The sequence below is a fragment of the Aquarana catesbeiana genome, linkage group LG04, assembly GCF_042186555.1.
Source record: "Aquarana catesbeiana isolate 2022-GZ linkage group LG04, ASM4218655v1, whole genome shotgun sequence".
Lineage (NCBI taxonomy): Eukaryota > Metazoa > Chordata > Amphibia > Anura > Ranidae > Aquarana > Aquarana catesbeiana.
In genome coordinates, this window is record NC_133327.1 from 268,677,080 (window position 1) to 268,698,105 (window position 21,026).

Genomic DNA, 21,026 nt, shown 5'->3' on the forward strand with positions numbered 1-21,026 from the left:
TGCAGGTGGGAGCTCAGGTGAAGGGGATCCATCCAGTTTCCTTCCACCCTGGAAAACTGATCATATCTATAGCTATCTTTCCCTTTAGCCCAGCTAAAGCTGATGCTAAGTTGTCCTTTGTGACGTGGGTTGAGACAGAAGCGTTAGCTGTTGCTACAATGCCTGACAACCGTAATGGCTCAGACTGGCGAGTTGCCTCAGGTCTCTCAGGAGAGTTGAACACAGTAGCTATGTGGCTAGAATCATCTACTACTGATGGTGGCATCCAAGAAAAAATTCCCTTATGAACTCAACCGTCCCGCAAAAAATACTGCACCCAACTTTTTGCAATACACAGCCTTACAGGACCTACAGTGCCCTGGTCCATTCACCCACAGTGACTCACGTGCCCAGCTGACACTGCTCTGTGTCCCTTCCAGCCTGCTCACAGAAGCATAAGCCAGGAACACCTCCTAATATGGCCGCTTCTGCCCATGTTCGGCGTGCACGTTTTACCACGCACGTAGCGTCCTACAAACTTCTTGCATCCATCCCATGTGCACGTCGAACTGACACCCTTGTCACGCCTTGCCTGGGCATGCCCACTGTTACAAACAGTGGCGGGAAAGGGCCACCGAAGGCACAGGAGTAGCAGCTAGGTGTGCGGGGGGGGGGGGGGGGTCATGGGGGGAGAGAGGTCCGCTACATCACTGCCCCCTAGTGGACAGAAATAAATTGACACCTGGTCTTATACATCAAAAAAATAAGGTACTGTGCAAAACTTTTCCGGTTTTAAATAAGTGCAAAAAGTCTTAAAAAAAAAATAAAATAAACCACGCTTACCAATCCCGCCGCAGGATTCTGCTTAACAAGCTAGGCTCCAAACTTCCCCCATCACGGCAGGTTCTGTCCCTTGGACGTTCAAGGACCGGATCCCCCTGAATTTGGGGCCACTCCCTTGGACCTGTAAAGCACCCTGCCGGATCTCCTTTGGAGTCTTTTTTTTACCAAGGGTTCCGGATCCCAGGGCCCAGTGCCCAAAGGGTCACATTACAGGCAATACCTCATAGTCTTCTATGTAGTCGAGGTTTGGGTACTGTCCATTTTAGTGAATCTCCGTCTGGATGGATCCGATTATATAGTCCCTTAAATCCTTCAGGATCTATTACCAGGGCCATTCTCTTAGCTAGATCATGGAGAGCTTCTCCAACCATGACCATCACCTTACAAGACACTGGCAAAAAAACAGGAGGTACTTCCAGTGTAGGAGGGGTTATATAGGGGAGGATTTCCTGTCTTTTTTTGGTTTGCCAGTGTATATTCACCTATAGGTGGCATATAACCCAGTTATTATGGCTGCTGTGTCCTGTGATGTATGATAAAGGAATATATTTTCACATCTTTGAAGCCTGAAAGTTTTCAAAGAAAGGATGCTAAAAAAAGTGTTAGCTTTGTAATAATACATTCTGACACAGCATAGTGGTCAGTTTTCCTTGCTTGCCAGATAGCCCTCTATATAGTAAACAGATACCTAAAAGCAAAATCTGTATTGGCGCTATCAGGATAAAGTGGTATTAGGGGTACAGTAATTAGACTGGAATATTTCCATCAATATATGGTCAGTTTGGAAAAGAGACCAGGCACAATGTTACGCACATTAGTCTGCTGCACCGGGTCTCTTCCTTTCCATATAATGTAAACAGACACTGTGCCAACCATAAAAATGGCTTGGACTGTCAAAAAATATTTAACAAAGCGTTGCATCGTTGCATAAGGGGTTAATGTTTTTTTTTATTTGTCCTCAAGATGTCTCCTGTATTTCCTTAGCTCATTTATACAAGCTAATTTTCTAGAATGGTGAGAAACAAAAAGATGGAAAAGAATTTTGTGAATAGAAAAGATGGAAAAAGTGAGTGATGCCATATGCAGAGATTCATCTAGCAGAACAGCAGAGAAAAACAGATGCAGTGCATTTACAGGCCTTACTAAAACACATCCAATAACATTTTATGAGTTTACAAACTTTTTTTCACAGATTGTTTCTTTAAAGATAATTCCAGATATATTTTTCCCCTGAAGATTACCTGCCCCCCAGCCAACAAAAAGAATGGCCAAGGAGTCAACCACAGTCCAATTCCTGATCCCAGGCAGACTGTCAGGAACAGTTTAAGCTGTTAAGTTTTAAACACAAGTACTGCTGTATACAGTCAATGTTTGTGTTAGGATATACATACTTGTAAGCGATTGCAGGATACATTAAGATTTGACACCCTTTGGGGGCACCTGGCAAAGTCATTTAAGTTTAAATTGACCATATGCATGAACCAAGAATTACAATGTACCTTCATCCTGGATGCAAGGCTCACAATTGTCAGGTGTTTCAGCTTGTTTTTCTGTGCAGCTGAGAGCTCTGGCAAGCTATCTTTCATTGCTAAAATGAAAAGAAAAGAAACAGCTAAATGTACAAAAGAAATGCATATACACTATATGTGAATTGCCAAAACTTTAATAACTCTCTTCAGTCACTAAAGGGTGAAACAATGGTGCAATGTAGCCCGATTGGCTCACAAACTGATTGCCCTTCCTTACAGTTTATGTCCTGGTCTGTAGAGGAACATGTAAAGCTAATATAAAGACATATTTTAGGCATTTACAACAATGATGGCCATATGCCAATTGCCAGGCCACTATGTTTACAGGAAAATGTCTTCTAGTGACTTGGATGTCCTCACCATACTCCCCAACTAACTTGTCAAAACAAACAAAATACCCTGTAGTGTGCACTAGTGTCAGGTTTTGGGTGCTTCTAGAGGCAATGGGACTCATTTTGGAGGACCAGGTGTACCCAGAGGACCCCCTTACGTAAATATGATGATGCAACCTTGCTCCTGCCCCATTCTTCTTTCACCCAGCTTCTTAGAGAGGCACTGTGACCCTTTCTTGTGTACTGAGTAAACAAGCATCTAAGCAACACTGTCGCTCTGCTAGTCACTAATCAGCAGCACCCTGAGAAAAGGACAGAAAAAACATCTAGAATGGTGTAGAGGTCATTTCTGCGCCTGCAAGTGTTCCTGTGTTAGCAAGAAGAAGGTACCTACAGAAATAAGTTGCAATAGTGTTTTATAGTAACATAGTCGGTAAAGTAAAAAAAAAAAAATAAAAAAAAAAAAAAAAAAAAGACACCAATCTATCCAGTTCATTGTGTGTGTTTGTCACTTTCCCATTTCCTATATATTGCACAAGCTAAGAAACACATCTAAAAAAGTTTTTTTGAACTTATCGACACTCCCTACTGATGCCAAAATACTGTGGAAGGGAGTTCCACATCCACACCGTTCTAACAATAAAGAATCCCTTACACTTAGGGTTGCACCAATACTAGTATCGTTGGGGATACCGAGCATTTGAACGAGAATTTTTACACGTGCAAATGCTCCGATGCTTGACCTGATACCTGGACAGTCAGGGATGATCAGTGCAATGGTGGGGGAGTTACAATCGCTGATCTCCCTGTGCAGATTTCAATAAAGTATTGGACAGCCACTCCCCCCCCCCCCCCCCCCGGGCTTTCATCTGCATTATTGAAAGAAAACACAGGGAGATTGGTGCTTGTAACTCCCCCCACCACCGTACCGATCTTCCCCAACTGTCCCCTGTCTACTCCTCCCGTCCCCCTCCATGTCCTCCAGTCCCATCCCCCTCCGTGTCCTCCTCTGTGTGCTCCTCCGGTTCCCCCGTCCTCCTCCGCCCTCCCCTGTCCCAGATCTGTCAGGAAGGAGAGTGGAGGAAGGAGCCCGTATACAAGTCACACTGACACCGTCCACGTCCCCCTCACCCCAAAAAAAAAAGCATTAAAAATAAAAAAAATGTAAAAATAAAATAAAAAAAAACAAAAAAACTACTGACAATCCACACCCCATCAGTGCTGCATATTAGTGTCACTGTCACATGACATTAAAAAATATCGGTAATCTGTATCAACGAGTACTTGAAAAAAAAAAAGTATCGTTACTTGTACTCAGTCTTAAGAAAGTGGTATCGGTGCAACCCTACCTTATACAGTTTAAGGTTAAACTACTTCTTGTCCAATTTCATTGAGTGGTCGCATGCCTTCTTAAAGTGGTTGTAAACTCTCATGTTACACTTTAGCTCATTCTAATCTACACAGATAAGGCTGCAGATCTGTGCTTGTGAAACTTCACTTTTCCAGTTTCCTCAGAATCTGTCCTGCTATGGTAAATGACGTCACCGCCGCGTGCACAGTCCGTAGTTTCATTAACGGCACGCTGTGTGCCGTTTCTATATATACAGGATGCCAGGTCAATTTTTTCCACAGTGAACGGCACACAAAGGAAGCCTCGCAATGGTGTGCCCTCCTCAGCTTCCTGGTTCTCGGCAATTGAGAATGGCGATCGAGATGGAGGCTTGGTTTACACGCGCATGCGCAAGATTTAGACAGGGGAGCAAAGGAAGGGCGGAAATTACATCCTCACAAGCTACAAAGATCAGTAGTAAAGATGGAGCTGCGATTCCTGGAAGAAGGTATATTTTATAAAAGTAAAAAAATGTATTTACAAACCTTGTTTTAATGACATTTTAACGTGCAAGGCATTTATACACATTGCTAAATTATAATATTTAAAATAAAAACAACAATCTGGGGTTTACTTCCTCTTTAAGAAACCTAAGACTGAATGTTTTTCTTCCTATGCTAGAATCAACATTTAGATATTTGTATATTGTAATCATATCTCCTCTAAAAGTGGAACTTTATTTAGAAAATCAGTCCTACTGGACTGCACCTGCTCAGTGGCTCTATTTTTCAGCACAGTGCCAAAAATGTAGAAACCGATCTGCTGACAGCCTAAAGATTTACAGCTGCTCAGGGCCTCCAGCAAGAAGTAACAGGAGCAATGCTGGAGGCAAGTTACAGTCCCCGCTAATTTTGGGAGCATAATTATTATGCTCCTTGCTAAAGAACATTGTTTATCAAGTTGTTATGGGTTCCATTTTAAACTTATACTCCCTTGGAGAAGAGTCGCTTAATGTTTGTAATCGTTCCTCATAACAAAAGGTCCTCGAGTCTTATTAGCTTTGCTACCCTTCTGTGGAGTCTCTCCAGGTCCAGCACATCCATCCTGAGGACTGGAGACCAGAACTGCTCGGCATACTCCAGATGTGGCAGAATTATAGTGTTATCTCCTGAGTAAATCCCCTTTTTAATGTATGCGAATAGTTTGCTAGCCGTGTTTGCTACAGCTTGGCATTGCATGCTTTTACAGAGACTGATCTACTAGGACCTCCAGATCCTTTTCCATCCTCGATCACCCCAGAGGTTCTACCCTTGCATTCATATTTTTAGCCCCTAAGTGCATTACTTTACATTTTTTAAATATTAGACCTCATTTCCCATGTAGTTGCCCACCCCTTAATTTTATAAAGGTCTTGTAGAGTTGCTTTATCCCCTTGTAACGTTATTACTCTGTTTTCCATTGTATCGTCAGCAAACATTGCATATGAACTATTTATAGCAATCTCAATATCGTTCATGAACAAGTTAAACAGGATTTTTCCAAGGACAGTGCCTTGGGGTATCCCACTTACAAACTCCAGACCATTCCAATGATAAGCTCTTTATCATCACCCTCCGGATGTGCTCCTTTAACCAGCTTGCTATCCAGGTACATACACTATTGTCGAATGCCAACAGACCTCGATTTGTAAACAAAGTGTTTAATGCGTACTGTAGCAAATGCTTTGACGATACACTACATCCACAGGCCTCTCTCTATCCACATTACAGCTCACTTCCTCATAGAATGTTAACAGGTTGGTCTGGCAAGAACAGTCTTTTATAGATCCACGTTAGTTACTACTATTAATACTATTTTCTTACAGGGATTTCATTATTGTTTTGTATTATTAGACATTATTTATACATACTCTTAAGTAGTTGAAGAAATATACAGTCATTCCCATTAAGGCTCTGTTCAGACCTAGATGTTTGCGATCGCAGGCACCTAGAAGCAGGTGTGATAAATCACACTGCAATCGAGACAAACCATAATACACAAAGCTTGTCAACCAAAAGAAGCTCCAGCTCCTTTTTAAAGCAACATACTTTGCGCGATGCTGTTTGCTGCAGTTTATCGCACGACAACCGCAGAAGAATTCCACCCGTGTTTAGGTGCCATTGAAAAGGAATGGCACCTGGACAAATGTGGTGCGATTTGTCAGTTTAGCAGAGCGTTTTGAAATCGCCGGCAGAATCGCCTAGGTGTGAACGGAGCATAAAGTATAACCTCCCCCATCTGTCTCTCAAAAGGGAGATTTTCCTCATCTTCCTGTCTTGCAGACTCAAGAGTATGTAAGAAGTTCTCTTTCCAATGTGAGGGAAATCCTCTATTAAACAGTTGTCTTTATAACAAGTGTCCCCCCATAAAGGATTTCCCCCCTATTGCTGTGCTGCTGGAAGCTCAAAATTATGTATATACCCTCACTTCCATTCCTGGTGACATTGGTGATAAGGCAATAAGGAAGAGTAAATCTCCCGGGGAGATAGACAGCATCTAAAACATAAAAGTGTGTGGAACTTTTCATCACTCTCCAAATCAAAAGAAAATTTTTTAGTTATACTTTACATGAAAAGATTTGTTTAAAATTAACAATTTAACGTTTATGGACGAGTAGCAACTTGTCCATTCCTGATCATAAAAAGCAGTTGGTTTGTAGTTAGCAGTACATAAGTACACACCTGCACCGATCAGCCATAACTTTATGACCACTGACAGGTTAAGAGAGAGGTATGGACTATACAAAAAAATAAAAAGTATACTCACCTAGGTGGATGCAGGATCGATCCAATGCTGCATCCTTCCCCCACCGACTCTGCACCGAGGCTAGTGTGTGTGTGTAAATATTTATATTGCTGCTGCGGTATGCACATTCATGGCCAATATAATATTGGGGGGGGGGGGTCCTGCTGTATTACATTGAGAAAGTTATAACCCCAGATGCCATACTGAGGGGAAAAAAAAATACACACAATTGAATGGATGCTGTCTGATCTATAGAATATAAATGAAGTAGTTCTTACCAACATAATCTGGATACGTTCCATATGCAAACAAGTTGAGGAGCTGCAAGTATCCAGAATGTGGACCATCAGCCAACTTAAAAAAAAAAAAAAGCCAGAGTAAATAAAACTAAAGTACAAAATTACATACATTTCTAATCCATGTAAACCTGCACAAAATTACATAAATTACTAATCCATGTAAACCAGCAGAAAATTACATAAATTACTAATCCATGTAAACGTGTAAAGTTGATCAGCTCCTCTGGCAGGTAGCATTCCAATAGCAGCTAATGATCCTAAGGAATACCGAGCTCATGATCTCCAGCACACACACTGTGAGCAAGCCTAATGTTCACTGGCTTTCCATCACCAGCTTCCGCCATCCAAGGTTTGGGCTGGCAGCCCCCCCCCCCCAAAAAAAAAAAACACACACTATGGTTCTCACTAAAATCCTTCTAAGGATCTAGATGGCAAAGCAAGGTTTCACTTTCAGTCGTTGCTTGTTTATCTGAGTAAATCCTATAATAAAAAAAAAATAAATAAATAATACATGAGATGGGGATTACTCAGTGCTAGATAAAAAGATGTTAAACGGACATACCATCAATAAGATGCCATCTGAAAAAAGGAAAAAAAAATCCCAGTCTGCAAGAGCAAAGGAGATGTGATGCCTGTTGCCACTTGCTACTGCATGCAAATTAGAAAGCAGCCATCAGTGTCCACAATTGACCATTTTTTGTACACTTGAGTAGTTAAAAGGAAAAGTATGGCCAGAGCTATTTTACCCCTACTCCTATGGATCACATGAGTGAACTTCGTTCTGCACTCCTGTGACGCATTTTCAGCCAACATTGGCCAAAGTTACCCTGTCAGCTGGCATCACTCAGCTGGTCCAGGCTCTGGAAAGATCCCAACTTTACAGCCAGGATCCACCCAGATTCCTGGAGGGGCAGCTGGGTCATCCTCTCAGCATGCCATTGGGAGACTTTGCCAACCACTCCCACCTCCTCCACAGCCCCGCGCTGGAGGGGAGAGCAGAGAGCCAGTGACTGACAGTCACCACTCTCTGCTTAGAGCGGAGGAGAGAACTGAGCGATCAGCAGTCTTATCGCTCAGTTCAAACCGGCAAGGAATCTATGCTGCATCCATCCAGCGAAATATAATAATATATATATTTATTACACACACACACACACACACACACACATACATACGCACAGGTCAATATATATTTAGACACAGGCACAATTTTTTTTTACAGGTATTTACCAAAACATTTTCAAGCTATAGTTATATAATGGATATGGGCTGAAAGTTCACACTCTCAGGTTTAGTTTGAGGGTATGTACATCCAAATCTGAGGAAGGGTTTAGGAATTACAGCTCTTAATAGCCAATCCCCCTTTTTTTCAAGGGACCAAAAGTAATTGGACAAATGAAAACAAAAGCTGCTTCATGGCCAGGTGTGGCCTACTCCTTCGTTATTTCTTCATCAATTAAGCAGGTAAAAAGGTCTGGAGTTGATTTTAAGACCCCTTTCACACCGGGAGGCGTTTTTCAGGCGCTTTAGCACTAAAAATAGCACCTGAAAAAAGCCTTATCTGAATTCCCAGTGTGAAAGCCTGAGTGCTTTCACACTGGGACGGTGCGCTGGTAGGACTTCAAGAAAAGTCCTGCAAGCAGCTTCTTTGCAGCACTTAAGGAGCGGTAACTACACCACTCCTAAAGCGCCTGTCTATTGAAATCAATGGGCAGCGCTGCCGAAGCACCTCTTTTAACCCTTTATTCGGCCGCCAGCGGGGATTAAAAGCACCCCGCTGGCGCTCAAAAAGCACCGCAAAAACGACGGTAAACCACCGCTAAAACTAGCGGTGCTTTACTGTCGACGCCCGGGCGCTGGCAGTGTGAAAGGGCTCCAAGTGTGGTATTTGCATTTGGAATCTATTGCTGTGAACCTACATCATGCTTTCAAAGGAGCTGTCCATGCTAGTGAAACAGGCCATTGTAAGGCTTCAAAAATTAAACAAATCCAGCAGGGAGATAGCAGTAACATTAGGAGTGGCCAAATCAACAGTTTGGTACATTCTAAGGAAAGAAGAACACACCGGTAAACTCAGCAACATAAAAAGGCCTAGACACCCCAGAAGACAACAGTGGTGGATGATCGCAGGATCCTCTATGGTAAAGAAAAACCCAATCACAACATCCAGACAAGTGAACGACACTCTCCAGGAGGTGGGCGTTTCATTGTCAAAGTCTACAAATCAAGAGAAGACTTCACCACAAGGTGCAAACCATTCATAAACCTGAAGAATAGAAAAGCCAGATTAGACTTTGCTAAAAAACAGCTAAAAAAGCCAGACCAGTTCTGGAAAAGCAATTTATGGACAGATGAAACTAAGATTAATCTGTACCAGAATGACGGGAAGAAAAAAGTGTGGAGGCTTGGAACAGCTCATGATCCAAAACACACAACGTCATCTGTAAAACATGGTGGAGGCAGTGTGAGGCATGGGCATGCATGGCTTCCAGTGGCACTGGGTCATTGTTTATTGATGATGTGACAGAAAACAGAAGCAGTCTGATAATTTTGCAGTATAGAGATATACCGTCAGCCCAGATTCAGCCAAACGCAGCAAAGTTGATTGGACGGCGCTTCACAATACAATTCTGCAATGGTCAAGTCAATCACCTGATCTCAACCCAATTGAGCATGCTTTTCCCTTGCTGAAGGCAAAACTAAAAAGGCAGAAAGAGCAACAAAGAAAGAACAGAAGACAGCTGCAGTTAGAGCCTGGAAAAGCATCAGAAAGGAGGAAATTCAGTCTTTGGTAATGTCCATGAGTTCCAGACTTCAGGCAGTCATTGCCAGTAAAGGATTCTCAACAAAATATTAAAAATGAACATTTTATTTATGAATATATTCATTTGTCCAATTACATTTGAGCCCCTGAAAATGGGGGGACTGTGTACAAATTGTTGCAGTTCCTAAAATTTGTACTTGATATTTTATGTTCAACCCCTTGAATAAAAGCTAGACTTTCGTCTGTGCCTGTGTCAAAATATATATATATGGACCTAACTGTATACATACATATTTAATTTTTTAAAAATAAACCCTATACTTTTCTTTTAAAATTAGATCAGGGCAGGCTCCAGCTGCCATTTTGGGGCAGTATGCACTCTAATCAGGTGTGTTAAATTTGGTGTTATTGCTCTTACTCTCTCATACTGGTCACTGGAAGTTCAACATGGCACTGATGGGCAAAGAACTCTGAAGATCTGAAAGAAAGAATTGTTGCTCTACATCAACATGGCCTAGGCTATAAGAAGATTGCCAAGCCCCTGAAACTAAGCTGCAGCACGGTGGCCAAAACCATACAGCGGTTTAACAGGACAGGTTCCACTCAGAACAGGCCTCGCCATGGTCGACCAAAGCTGTTGAGCACATGCTCAGCATCATATCCAGAGGTTGTCTTTGGGAAATAGACATATGAGTGCTGCCAGCATTGCTGCAGAGGTTGAAGGGGTGGGGGGCCAGCCTGTCAGTGCTCAGACCATACGCCGCACGCTGCAATAAATTGGTCTGCATGGCTGTCATCCCAGAAGGAAGCCTCTTCTAAAGATGATGCACAAGAAAGCCCACAAACAGTTTGCTGAAGACAAGCAGACTACTTGTCTGGATTACTGGAATCATGTCCTGTGGTCTGATGAGACCAAGATAAACTTATGTGGTTCAAATGGTGTAAAGCGTTTGTGGCGGCAACCAGGTGAGGAGTACAAAGACAAGTGTGTCTTGCCTACAGTCAAGCATGGTGGTGGGAGCGTCAGTTTGGGGCTGCATGAGTGTTGTCAGCATTGGAGAGCTACTGTTCATTGAGGGAACCATGAATGCCAACATGTACTGTGACATACTGAAGAGCATGATCCCCTCCCTTCGGAGACTGGGCCGCAGGGCAGTATTCCAACTAGAATGTGGAAAACCAGCCTGCAAACAGGATCAGGAATTAAATCGCACCTCCTCATAAAGCGATCGCTGCCAAGGACATAAAGCTTTCATCAGGACAGTGCTTCCAGCTGCCCAGCTCAGTAAGCCTCGAGTCATTGGTATTCTCTTCCGCTATAAGCTCACTGTCACTCTCTCACAGGGAAAATATCAGGGGTCTGGTTTAGACCTAGAGTTTCCTAAATGCCCCCAGTAGTGATAAAAATAAACAGATACAAACACGTGTACCCAGAGGACCGACTTATGTACACCTGATGATGGAGCCTTGCTTCTGCCCCAGTCTCCTTTCACCCAGCTTTCTAGACAGGCATTGTGTTCTGAGTAAACAAGTATCAAAGAAACACTGGGGTTGATCTACTAAAGGCAAATCCACTCTGTACTGCAAGTGCACTTGGAAGTGCAGTCACTGTAAATCTGAGGGGTAGATCTGAAATGAGTGGAAGCTCTGCTGATTTTATCATCCAATCATGTACAAGCAAAAATGCTGTTTTTTAATTTTCCTTGCATGTCCCCCTCGGATCTACAGCAAGTGCAATTGCAGTGCAAAGTGGATTTGCCTTTAGTAAATAAACCCCACTGTCTCTCTGCTAATCACCAATCAGTGACACTCTGATGAGGGAGCAGGAAAAAGCACACCTCCAGATTTTTAGAAAGTCGATTTCTAGTTTTTCGTACCTTTGATTTTTTTATTTTCCAAAAAGGCACAATTTAAAATTTACAAATATTTGTTATTTATTAACTCAATACTACTTTATATTTTACATTTATTGGAAATGTTGTAAGGTTTTTTGTGTTTGTGTGTGCTAATAATGATTTTAGTCCATTTTTATCGAAGATATTGTTTGATAAATATCGTACAACGATCTCAACAATCACGAGACCTACAAAATCAATAGCACTTTTTTATTTAATCGGTCCTGCTTTCAGAAAATGTATGGTTTAGGGGAGGGAGGGGGTCTTTACAAACAAAGTGAAAAATTGCAAAAATAGTCTGGCCACCTGAGTAAATGGGAGGCACAGGGCCTGGCATTGAAAAGTTTCAAGGAAACATATACTGAGAGAAATATGAAGGATGCTCATTCAGAAAATGATTTCCCTTAAAGTTATATAGAGATAGCAGCTTGAATACTTTCACTGACCTGCATAAAACATAAACAAGGGACAGTCTGATTTGATTGTTTGCATGCTTGTTATGGGTCAAGGAAAGAAATAAAAAGATCAGCATGACTGCCAGTCACCTACAGTAGCATATTCAGAATAGGGCTAACAATAGAAGTTCTTGTATTTCTCTCAGTACATGATTCGTTAACACTGGAACCTGTACTTTTCTGGATACCGGGCATTCCCTGGTGCTTATACCGAACCAGGTATAGACTTTGCTCATAACGCACCTACTCTAGAAGACATCTAAACAATTTTGTTATGTGTGGTACATGCTTATCCTCCTCCTCCCTTGCCACATTTACTGGGAAAACCTGGCTGTCATTTTGGATCACAGAAACAACTCTTGTTTCTCCTGTGTAAACTGAAACTTGCAGCACATTGTCTGCAGTGTCAACGAAAATTACAACATAGTAATGTTATTATTGCTACATTTTATTTACTCAAGTTTAGCGATAACAGATCTAAGGGGTGACATTATCCTATGATGTCAGATAAAGTGGAACTAAAGGGACAGATACTCACCTCTGTTCCAGCGGTCAGACGCCCGCAAAGGCTTGTACCTTGCTTCTTCCAGGCGCCGCATGATTGGCCAGCACAGGAATGCAGTCATCCAGGCACACAGCGAGTGCGCCGGAATGTAAACAACAGGAAGAGAGAAAAGTAATGGAAATTCCTTCTTAGACAGCTGTCAACAAGTATCCTTATTGGAAGAGTTCTCCTCTATTCCTGTTCCGAATTAAAAGTTTGGCTTTCCCATCACTTTCAGCCCAAGTGACAATAGTCACCAGGATCAATACAGGGCGAATCTTACTCCCACAAACTGCAATAAAATGCAGCGGATTATCTAACCCTTCCCTAGTGTATCCAAAACTGAAAGAAGAAAAAACAAAAAAAAGAAACTTGGATTTGCATAGACTTTAATGGCATGTAAAGAAGATACAGTGAAAGGCATTTATCAAATCTGTTGAGCAGCAAGGCAAAACTAAAGAAGACCAGTGAGACAGACTATATTTACTAAAGCTCGACTCAAATTCCTGTGTCTGCTGCACTGCTCCTGATCTCTTTGAAGTCTGCTTTGAGTGGAAATCTATCCCATCTATAGTAGTAAATTTGTCAGACAGTAACAGAACTACCACTATAGCAGCACACATGGGCGCTACAGGGCTTGCACTGCAGGGGTCTAGAAGAGGCTCCAGAGATCTTGGGCAGACTGTGCAAGGCTGCCCAATAATGCAACCATTGCCACGCTGCTTCCTATGTTTTTGGTGCCAGGTGCTGAAAAGCTCATTCCTGTACCCGGTGCTTTAAACAGACTTCAGTCTACAAAGAGGAAGGAGAACTAATCCGAGGTCTGAAATAGTTAAGCCGCCCATAGGCAGTTCAAATCTCAACCAGTTCAGCAGGGACCAGCCAAGATTCGAACAACGTATAGGCAGGCCGATCAGCATGTGCAATTTATTTGATTATCGCTAACGGCTACAGCAGCTAGCAATAATCACATTAAAAGTTAATTTTAGGGAGCACAAAAAAAAAAAAAAAAAAAATATATTACCCATTTTTTTGTTAAAGCGGGGTTCCACCTAAATTTTGAACATTATCTCTATGCATTCTCTTCCTTGCCTAGATGCGGACATGCTGTGTAAAAAAATTTAAATCACCGTAATTACCTTTTTTTTTCTAATCTTCTTAGCACTTCCTGGTTTTCCTCCCATGGGAGTAGGTGTGTTTCTAGCCTCTCCCAGACCTCCCACAGTCCCCTGGGAGCTAGTCTCAGGCTTCCCAGCATGCATTGTGCAACAGCGTCATCACAACATCTCGGTGAATGCTGGGAGCACATCCAGGAAATACATGCTTGTGGGCTTCAAATGCCCACAATGAAGATGGAAACCGCCTTCAGTGAATTTTATAAGTTATTCTTTACAACGAAATCGGACACAGGCGGACTTATTACACAGAACATGTGCGTAGATAATCATGAGAAGAAAAGTTTGTGAATGAACTCCAAAAAAAAAAAAAAAAAAAAAACGATAGATAGGTGGACCTCCGCTTTAAATTATAAAAGCAGAGGTTGCATCAAGTAAATGGATACCCAACATGTCAAATCTTAAACATGTCAGTACCCTATATTTTCCATAGGAAATGCTTTAAAAGCCCCCTAATAAGTCATCAGTTCAGCGTTACAAAGGAGGTCTGGTGCTAGAATTATTGCTCTCATTGTGGCATGCACATGTGTATCGCAATCAACATTTTCAGGCGTAGGTGTCCCGCCAGGTGCATATAGGTTTGTACATGCGTATATGTGGGGGGCACTGCACTACATTCTTTCTCGGCCTTAATGGCCGAGGAAAATTAACGGGGCCCCAGAAATAATGTCACTTCTGGGTCAACAACTAAAAGGGGAGGAGAGCGGACATGTGTCCACTCTCCTTCCTCCACCCCGCCCCCTCTACCTAGTGGCACCCGCTATGCTGGTCCCGGGTACACAGATGGGAAAACGAAGCCCAGGTGACATAGAAGGGGGAGAGGGGGGCGCGGGGTGTGGGTGGCATTTGGGCAGCAGCCCTGGCACCAGGTCGAAACTTCTGGTCGCAATGGTGACCTGGTGCCTAGGGTTTGTCAAGCCCTGATCTGAGGTGGTTAACCTCCCTGGCGGTATGATTATTTCGGATTTTAGGTGCTGAAAGCGGTACAATTATTTTGCATGGAAATTTGGCGTTTTATATTGTAGGTCTGTAAATCTTAACAATAACACACTTAAATCTGTCCAAACCAGAGTCTAGTAGATATCCCGGGTATGATAAAGTTTGAAACACAAAAACATAAATTATAATATAATAAATAAAAATAAATAATTAAAAAAAAAAAAAAAAAAATAGTAATAAAATAAATTTCCCCACAATTCACTATCGCTCAATTCTGCAAGTGTTCTAATTTACTATCGCTGTTTTCTAGCTGGTCTAAAGCCACTTTTGACATAAAGGGACACTTTTTGGTTGCTATGGACAATCTCCAGTTTCCAGGCAGAAAGAACAGTATATATAACATAAAACTGCATGCAGGGCATGGGCCAAAGCACTGGGGACAAAAGGGATGTGAAAGCATTTCATACAGTACTGTAATCTGTAAGATTACAGTACTGTATGTGTTATGATTTTTACTATTTTCTGAATTTGCCGCCAGGCTCCGCCCCCGTGCGTCGCGCCGCTCGCAGGGAACGGAGCCTGGCACGGAGAGGCTTCAGAGGAGGACGGAGCCCACGGACACTGCGGGGGACATCGCAGGATCCCGGGGACAAGGTAAGTGACGCCGCCCCAGGATCCTGCAATGCGATCCCGAGTGTGGCTCGGGGTTACCGCTAATGGTACTGAATTTTAACCCCGAGCCACACTCGGGAATACCGCCAGGGAGGTTAAAGTGGGGGCCCGATCTAAGGTCTGAGGGGGTTAAGAGGGAACTGACCTAAGATCTAAGGGCACACACAGCCAATGGGACACAATTTTTCCTTTCACTGACACAGATGTAGGGGCATTCTTTTCCCCCACTAATGCCAGACCATTTCTTTCTCACATTAACATCAGGACATTTTCTCAGCAACGGACTCCAGGGTATTTTTTATAACCACTGATACTACACCATTTTGCCAACTACCAATGAAGTTTTTCCCACTAATGCTGGGACATTTTTCCAAAACCACTGATCATTGGCACCAGGCATTTTTTTTTTCACCATATAAAGCAAGGCATTTTTTCCCCTACTAACCTCCAACAAAATGTTTTCCCTCTCCTGTTAACCAATGATGCCAGGTATTTTTCTTCCCATGGACCAATGTTGCTGGACATTTTTTCCCACTTATCACTAACACAGAGACATTTTTGTTACCTGGAATTCAGCTTTAACATTACCAATTAACAATGATGCTCAGTCTACCAATATCCAGTATAAGCGATCTTTCTACTAGAGAAAAAAAAAAAAATGAAAGCAAACAACTTCACAACAGCTTTGCCTTACCTCTTGCACGTTTGGTAAATCTAAAAGTTCCCCAAACACATAAACTCCAGGGGCTTCTAATACTTGGTTAATTAGAGCTGGAAGCGCAGAACCTTTAGTGCCTTTGGCTAGTAAAATAAATTGTTCCAGGTGGCTACTGGATGGCTTCTGTTCTCCTGCCATGCTACAGCTATAAATCTAAGATCTGTGAAAAAGAAGAATAATGACATCCTAAGTACAAAGTATAGAAGCTAAATGTAAAAAGATTATAGCTAGTAATAGACATTTAATTGGATATGTTCTGGAATGTTATAGACATTCTATTACTAATCCAAGTAACTTTTTAATATTTATTACAGAAATCTATATAGTGAAGACAATGTACGCAGTGATTACATATTTGTATATTCATGCTCTTAAGAAGCTTGCAATCTACGGTCCCCATCTCACATACAAACAATTAAAGTGACACTAATTTCTGGTTTAAAAAAAGAAAATTCTATTCAAGTAAGTTTGCTTAAAGTGAAAAAAAAACCCTTAAAAGGAGTTGTAAAGTCTCAAGGGTTTTCACCTTAATGCATAGAATGCATTAAGGTGAAAAACCTTCTGTGCTGCAGCTGCCCCCTCGAGCCCCCCTTTTCCTTACCTAAACCCGATCGTTCCAGCGACGAGAATGAGCCCAGCAGCTCCAGCCACTGTCTCGGTCCCCATTGGATAGACTGATAGCAGCAGGAGCCATTGGCTCCCACTGCTGTCAATCAAATCCAGTGACACGGGAGGCGGGGGGCAAGGCCGAGTCCTGCTGTCTGTGTCAATGGACTCTGGGAGCGCTCCCGCACAAGTACCCCCATGAAATGCAGCACTGCGTGGGGGCACTCGAAGAGGAGAAGCTAAGAGCACCAACAGGGGACCCGAGAAAAGGAGGATCGGGGCCACTCTGTGCAAAACCGTTGTACAGAGCAGGTAAGTATGCACGTTTGTTATAAAAAAAAAAAAAAAAAAAAAAGAAACTTTACAATCACTTTAATTTTTTAAAACAACAAGCTTGTTATTCTTACCTGCTCTGTGCAATGGTTTTGCACCCCCGATCCTCCTATTTTTAGGGTCCCCTGCTGGTGCTCCTGGCTCCTCCCCTCCATTGAGTACCCCCCTTTGCACACCACTTGCAAAGGTGGCACTCGAGTGGGCTCAGTCCCGAGCCACCTCTGTGTGTCCATAGACCACAAAGCGTGACTCAACACCACCCCCAGCTTTTTCTTCACTGGCTGTGATTGACAGTAGCAGTGGCCTTTGAGGAGGGAGAGAGCCGCTGCTCTCATGCACATTTTTGGATTGAGATGGGGCTCAGATAAGTATAAGGGGAAGTGGGGCTGCACTCAGAAGGTTTTTTCACCTTAATGCATTACGGTAAACAATCTTCAGCCTTTAGAACCACTTTAACTCAAAACAGTACCTTTATTTCTCTCAGTCTCCTCCAAATGCCTTTTTTTCTGCTGTGATCTCACTTCCTGTTAGAAGGTGGCTTAATTGGTTCTCCATGGTGTCACTATATGTAGGAATATAGCCACCCTCTCTTGCTCACTCCTGAGTTGGACTAGGGACTGTACCGCTTTGGGATTTGGGAGTAGTGCACATGACCACAACTAATGTGCACTACTCGTTCCAAGCAAAGGGAAGTGAGGGGGAAAAGGAGAGGTTTGGGGGCTCATGAAGGATGTTACAAAAAACACGTGAAAGGGATTCTAAAGGTTTTTTTTTTTTTTAAATAACAAACATGGTATACTTACCTGCTTTGTGCAATGGTTTTGCACAGAGCAGCTCTGATTTTCCTTTTCTTTTTGGGTCCCCCACTGGCGGTCCTGGCTCCTCCCCCTGCTGTTTGCGCCCAATAGCAAGCCTTTTGCTATAGGGGCAATCAAGCAGGCTCACTCCCGAGGCCTGCTCTCTCCTCATTGGCTCACTGGCTGTGGTTGACAGCAGCAGGAGACAATGGTTCCTGCTGCTGTGTGAGCCAGTAAGGAGAGAGAGACCCAGGGGAGCTGCTTCTCCCATGCACAATGCTGGATCAAGATGGGGCTCAGGTAAGTATAAAGGGGATTGAGCTGCAAGCAGAAGATTTTTTTACTTTAATACATAGAATGCATTAAGGTAAAAAAACTTTCTGCTTTTAGAATCACTTAAAGGTGGTAGTAAGGGCCTTTTAATGCTTTATACCTATAGGTAAGCCTAAAATAAGGCTTACCTGTAGGTGCAGTAAATATCTCCTAAACATACACCATTTAAGAGATATTTACTTTAGCAGCGCTTGTGATGTCATTGGCACAAAGGACAGTGTGCCGTCCATAGAGATAGCTGTGCCGTGGCTGTGACTCCCACATGCATGCACGGGCGTGACGTCATGGAGGCTCAACCAACCAACCAAACGGTGGCCACCCGCAAGGAAAACCAGGTGAATATGGAAGCCCCGGGAGAACCATAACAGCGCTGCGCTGGAAGGCATTGTTTTTAGGTAAGGCTTTCATAATGTGGTAGTGTGATGCATACTACCACATTATGCTCTTAATTTGCAAGGAAAATATTTTATGTTTTCTTTTTTTTTTTTGCAGTTTACTACCGCTTTAAGAAACAGAAAAAAAATACAGATTACAGGGCCACTGGGCAGATGATCTCTATAGATATTATTTTAGAGAATAAGGATATCATTTAACCCACATTCACATTGGGCCAATTTGACATGTCAGCCGCTATTGCCAGCAATGGTACCGATTCCCAAAAGTAGTTCCTGTACTACTTTTGGCGACTTCAGGGGGCAATTTGAATAGACATCTGTGCATGAAGCCACACAGCTCTCTGTCAAATTGCCCCCTGAAATTGGGCTGCATTGCCAGTTTGAAATTGTGCGAGTTCACCTGAACTCGCACGTTTTCTGACCCACAGCAGTGTGAACCTGGGCTTAGTGGTGCTTTATTATGGAATTTCTGCCTAACCATAACTATTCTTCAAAATGTGTGTACATTTACCTTTTTTCAGCCAGCTCTGCTCTGGTTGCGTGATCCTTCAGCTGTGGCTCCCCTGTCAGTGAGCAGCTGACTGCAGGTGAGATGAGAGAGTGCCAACAACAGCAGGGACATGGGAGGCTATGGGTGAGGTCAACGCTTCAGGCATTCCCAGCCATTGTTAAAGCCTCTTGGACACAGGGGAGCCCAGGATCACATGACCCAACCAAAGTGAGCTGAAAAAAGGTACACATCTTTTTTTTTTTTTACACAGGGTAGTAGGAAGGTGGCAGGGCATTTTGAAGAATAGCTATAGTAGGCAGGAATTCCACCTTGACTTACCGGCATGTGTTTTTTTTAGTGTGAGACAAGACCTGAATAACTGGGGGAAGCCCACACAAACACAGGTAGAGCATGCAAACTCCATGTAGGTAATCTCCTGGCTGGGATTGGAACCAATAACTCCCAGTCCTGCAAAAGTAGAAGTGTTAATTTATGAGCTTCTTTAGGCTACTTTCACACTGAGGTGCTTTGCAGGCGCTACAGTGCTAAAAATAGCCTGTAAAGAGCCTTTCCAGTGTGAAAGTCCGAGTGCTTTCACACTGGAGCGGTGCGCTCGCAGGACGGTAAAAAAAGTCCTGCAAGCAGCATCTTTGCAGTGTTGTAGGAGCAGTATACTGCTCCTCAAGCACCCCTGCCCATTGAAATCAATGGGGCAGCGCCGCCAAACCGCCGCTTTTAACCCTTTTTCGAGTGCTAGCACCCGAATAGTGCTGCTAAAAATAGCAGCGCTTTACCGCCGACGCCTCAGTGTGAAAGTAGCCTTAGTCAAAAGGAGTGTCAGTATGTTCCTGATACTCATTAGGAGCTGAAGAAGCTGAGTGGTAAAATGTCTAAATTGTCACAGAACAAGTCCAGCTGAATTGCTACGAGTTATACTGTGCCATGGATAGAGGAGAAGCTCCATAGATGTTAGACAGAAGCACACACAATGGACACATGAGGGTAGAGGAAGAGCCTTGTGCAGTAATAAAGTGACCCGGGAGGAAGGGCTGACACAAGCAGGAACAAGGCTGGTGTGTAAAGTACAGCCGAACTCCCCCCCCCATGTCCTGTACAGGGAAGCCCCCAGGACAAGTGCTGTCACTCTCCATTACACTGTGCTGTGTCCCGGGCCCTTCCAGCCCCTGTGAGGAGGACAGGCCCCGAACCTCTCATGTACTCACCACTGGAGGGCCGGGCCCGCTCCTCAGGCCTCGGTATCCCCCTCTTCCCGGCCACCCCTCTATGTCTGCCCGCACTCACTCCTCCTTACAGTCAAGGCTAGAGCTCTGAACCCCCAGCACCTCTGTACCTTTCAGCTTCGCTATAATGCTCAGGACACTCTCAATCCAGCTCCACCGTGCGGTTGTCAGGCAGCCATGACAGCGCCGGCTCCGTCCTGATCTCCTTCCCCCGGAAACAATGAGCGTGCGCTCCGAGTTCCGCAGGAAAAGCGAGCCTGCTGCTGACCGCTGCACTGTGTATCTTAGACGTGAAGGAAGTGATGGGGGGGGGGGGGCACTATATCTAAACTCTATCATAGATGACTTGCACAGAAAAAAGATTTATTTGTAGTTCAGCTCCAGCGAAAGTTTAACTAAATGCATTTTTTTTTAAACAGAGGTATTAGTCATACTTCTCTTGTGGGTCACAGGAGTACACATAGGGTTGCCACCTCATCCCTCTAAAACCAAACACATAATCAGTGGCGGCTCATGTTTTCTTGTTTGGGGGGCAGCAAACACCCACACCCCCTCCAGTCGTTGTCTGCCAGT

General features: G+C 43.4%; 1 protein-coding gene across 1 annotated transcript in view; it reads right to left on the reverse strand.

Moving 5' to 3' along the window:
- The window catches only part of COPS7B (COP9 signalosome subunit 7B), a 35,893-nt gene extending 15,178 nt beyond the window's left edge, over positions 1–20,715 (reverse strand). The window contains exons 1-4 of the mRNA XM_073626505.1: positions 20,564–20,715; positions 16,235–16,418; positions 7,076–7,151; positions 2,322–2,410 (exon numbers count right to left, since the gene is read on the reverse strand). Coding sequence (XP_073482606.1) covers positions 2,322–2,410; positions 7,076–7,151; positions 16,235–16,396 — 327 coding nt within the window. The 5' untranslated portion in view covers positions 16,397–16,418; positions 20,564–20,715. The remainder of the gene's footprint in view (positions 1–2,321; positions 2,411–7,075; positions 7,152–16,234; positions 16,419–20,563) is intronic.
- Between the last annotated feature and the right edge of the window lie 311 nt (positions 20,716–21,026).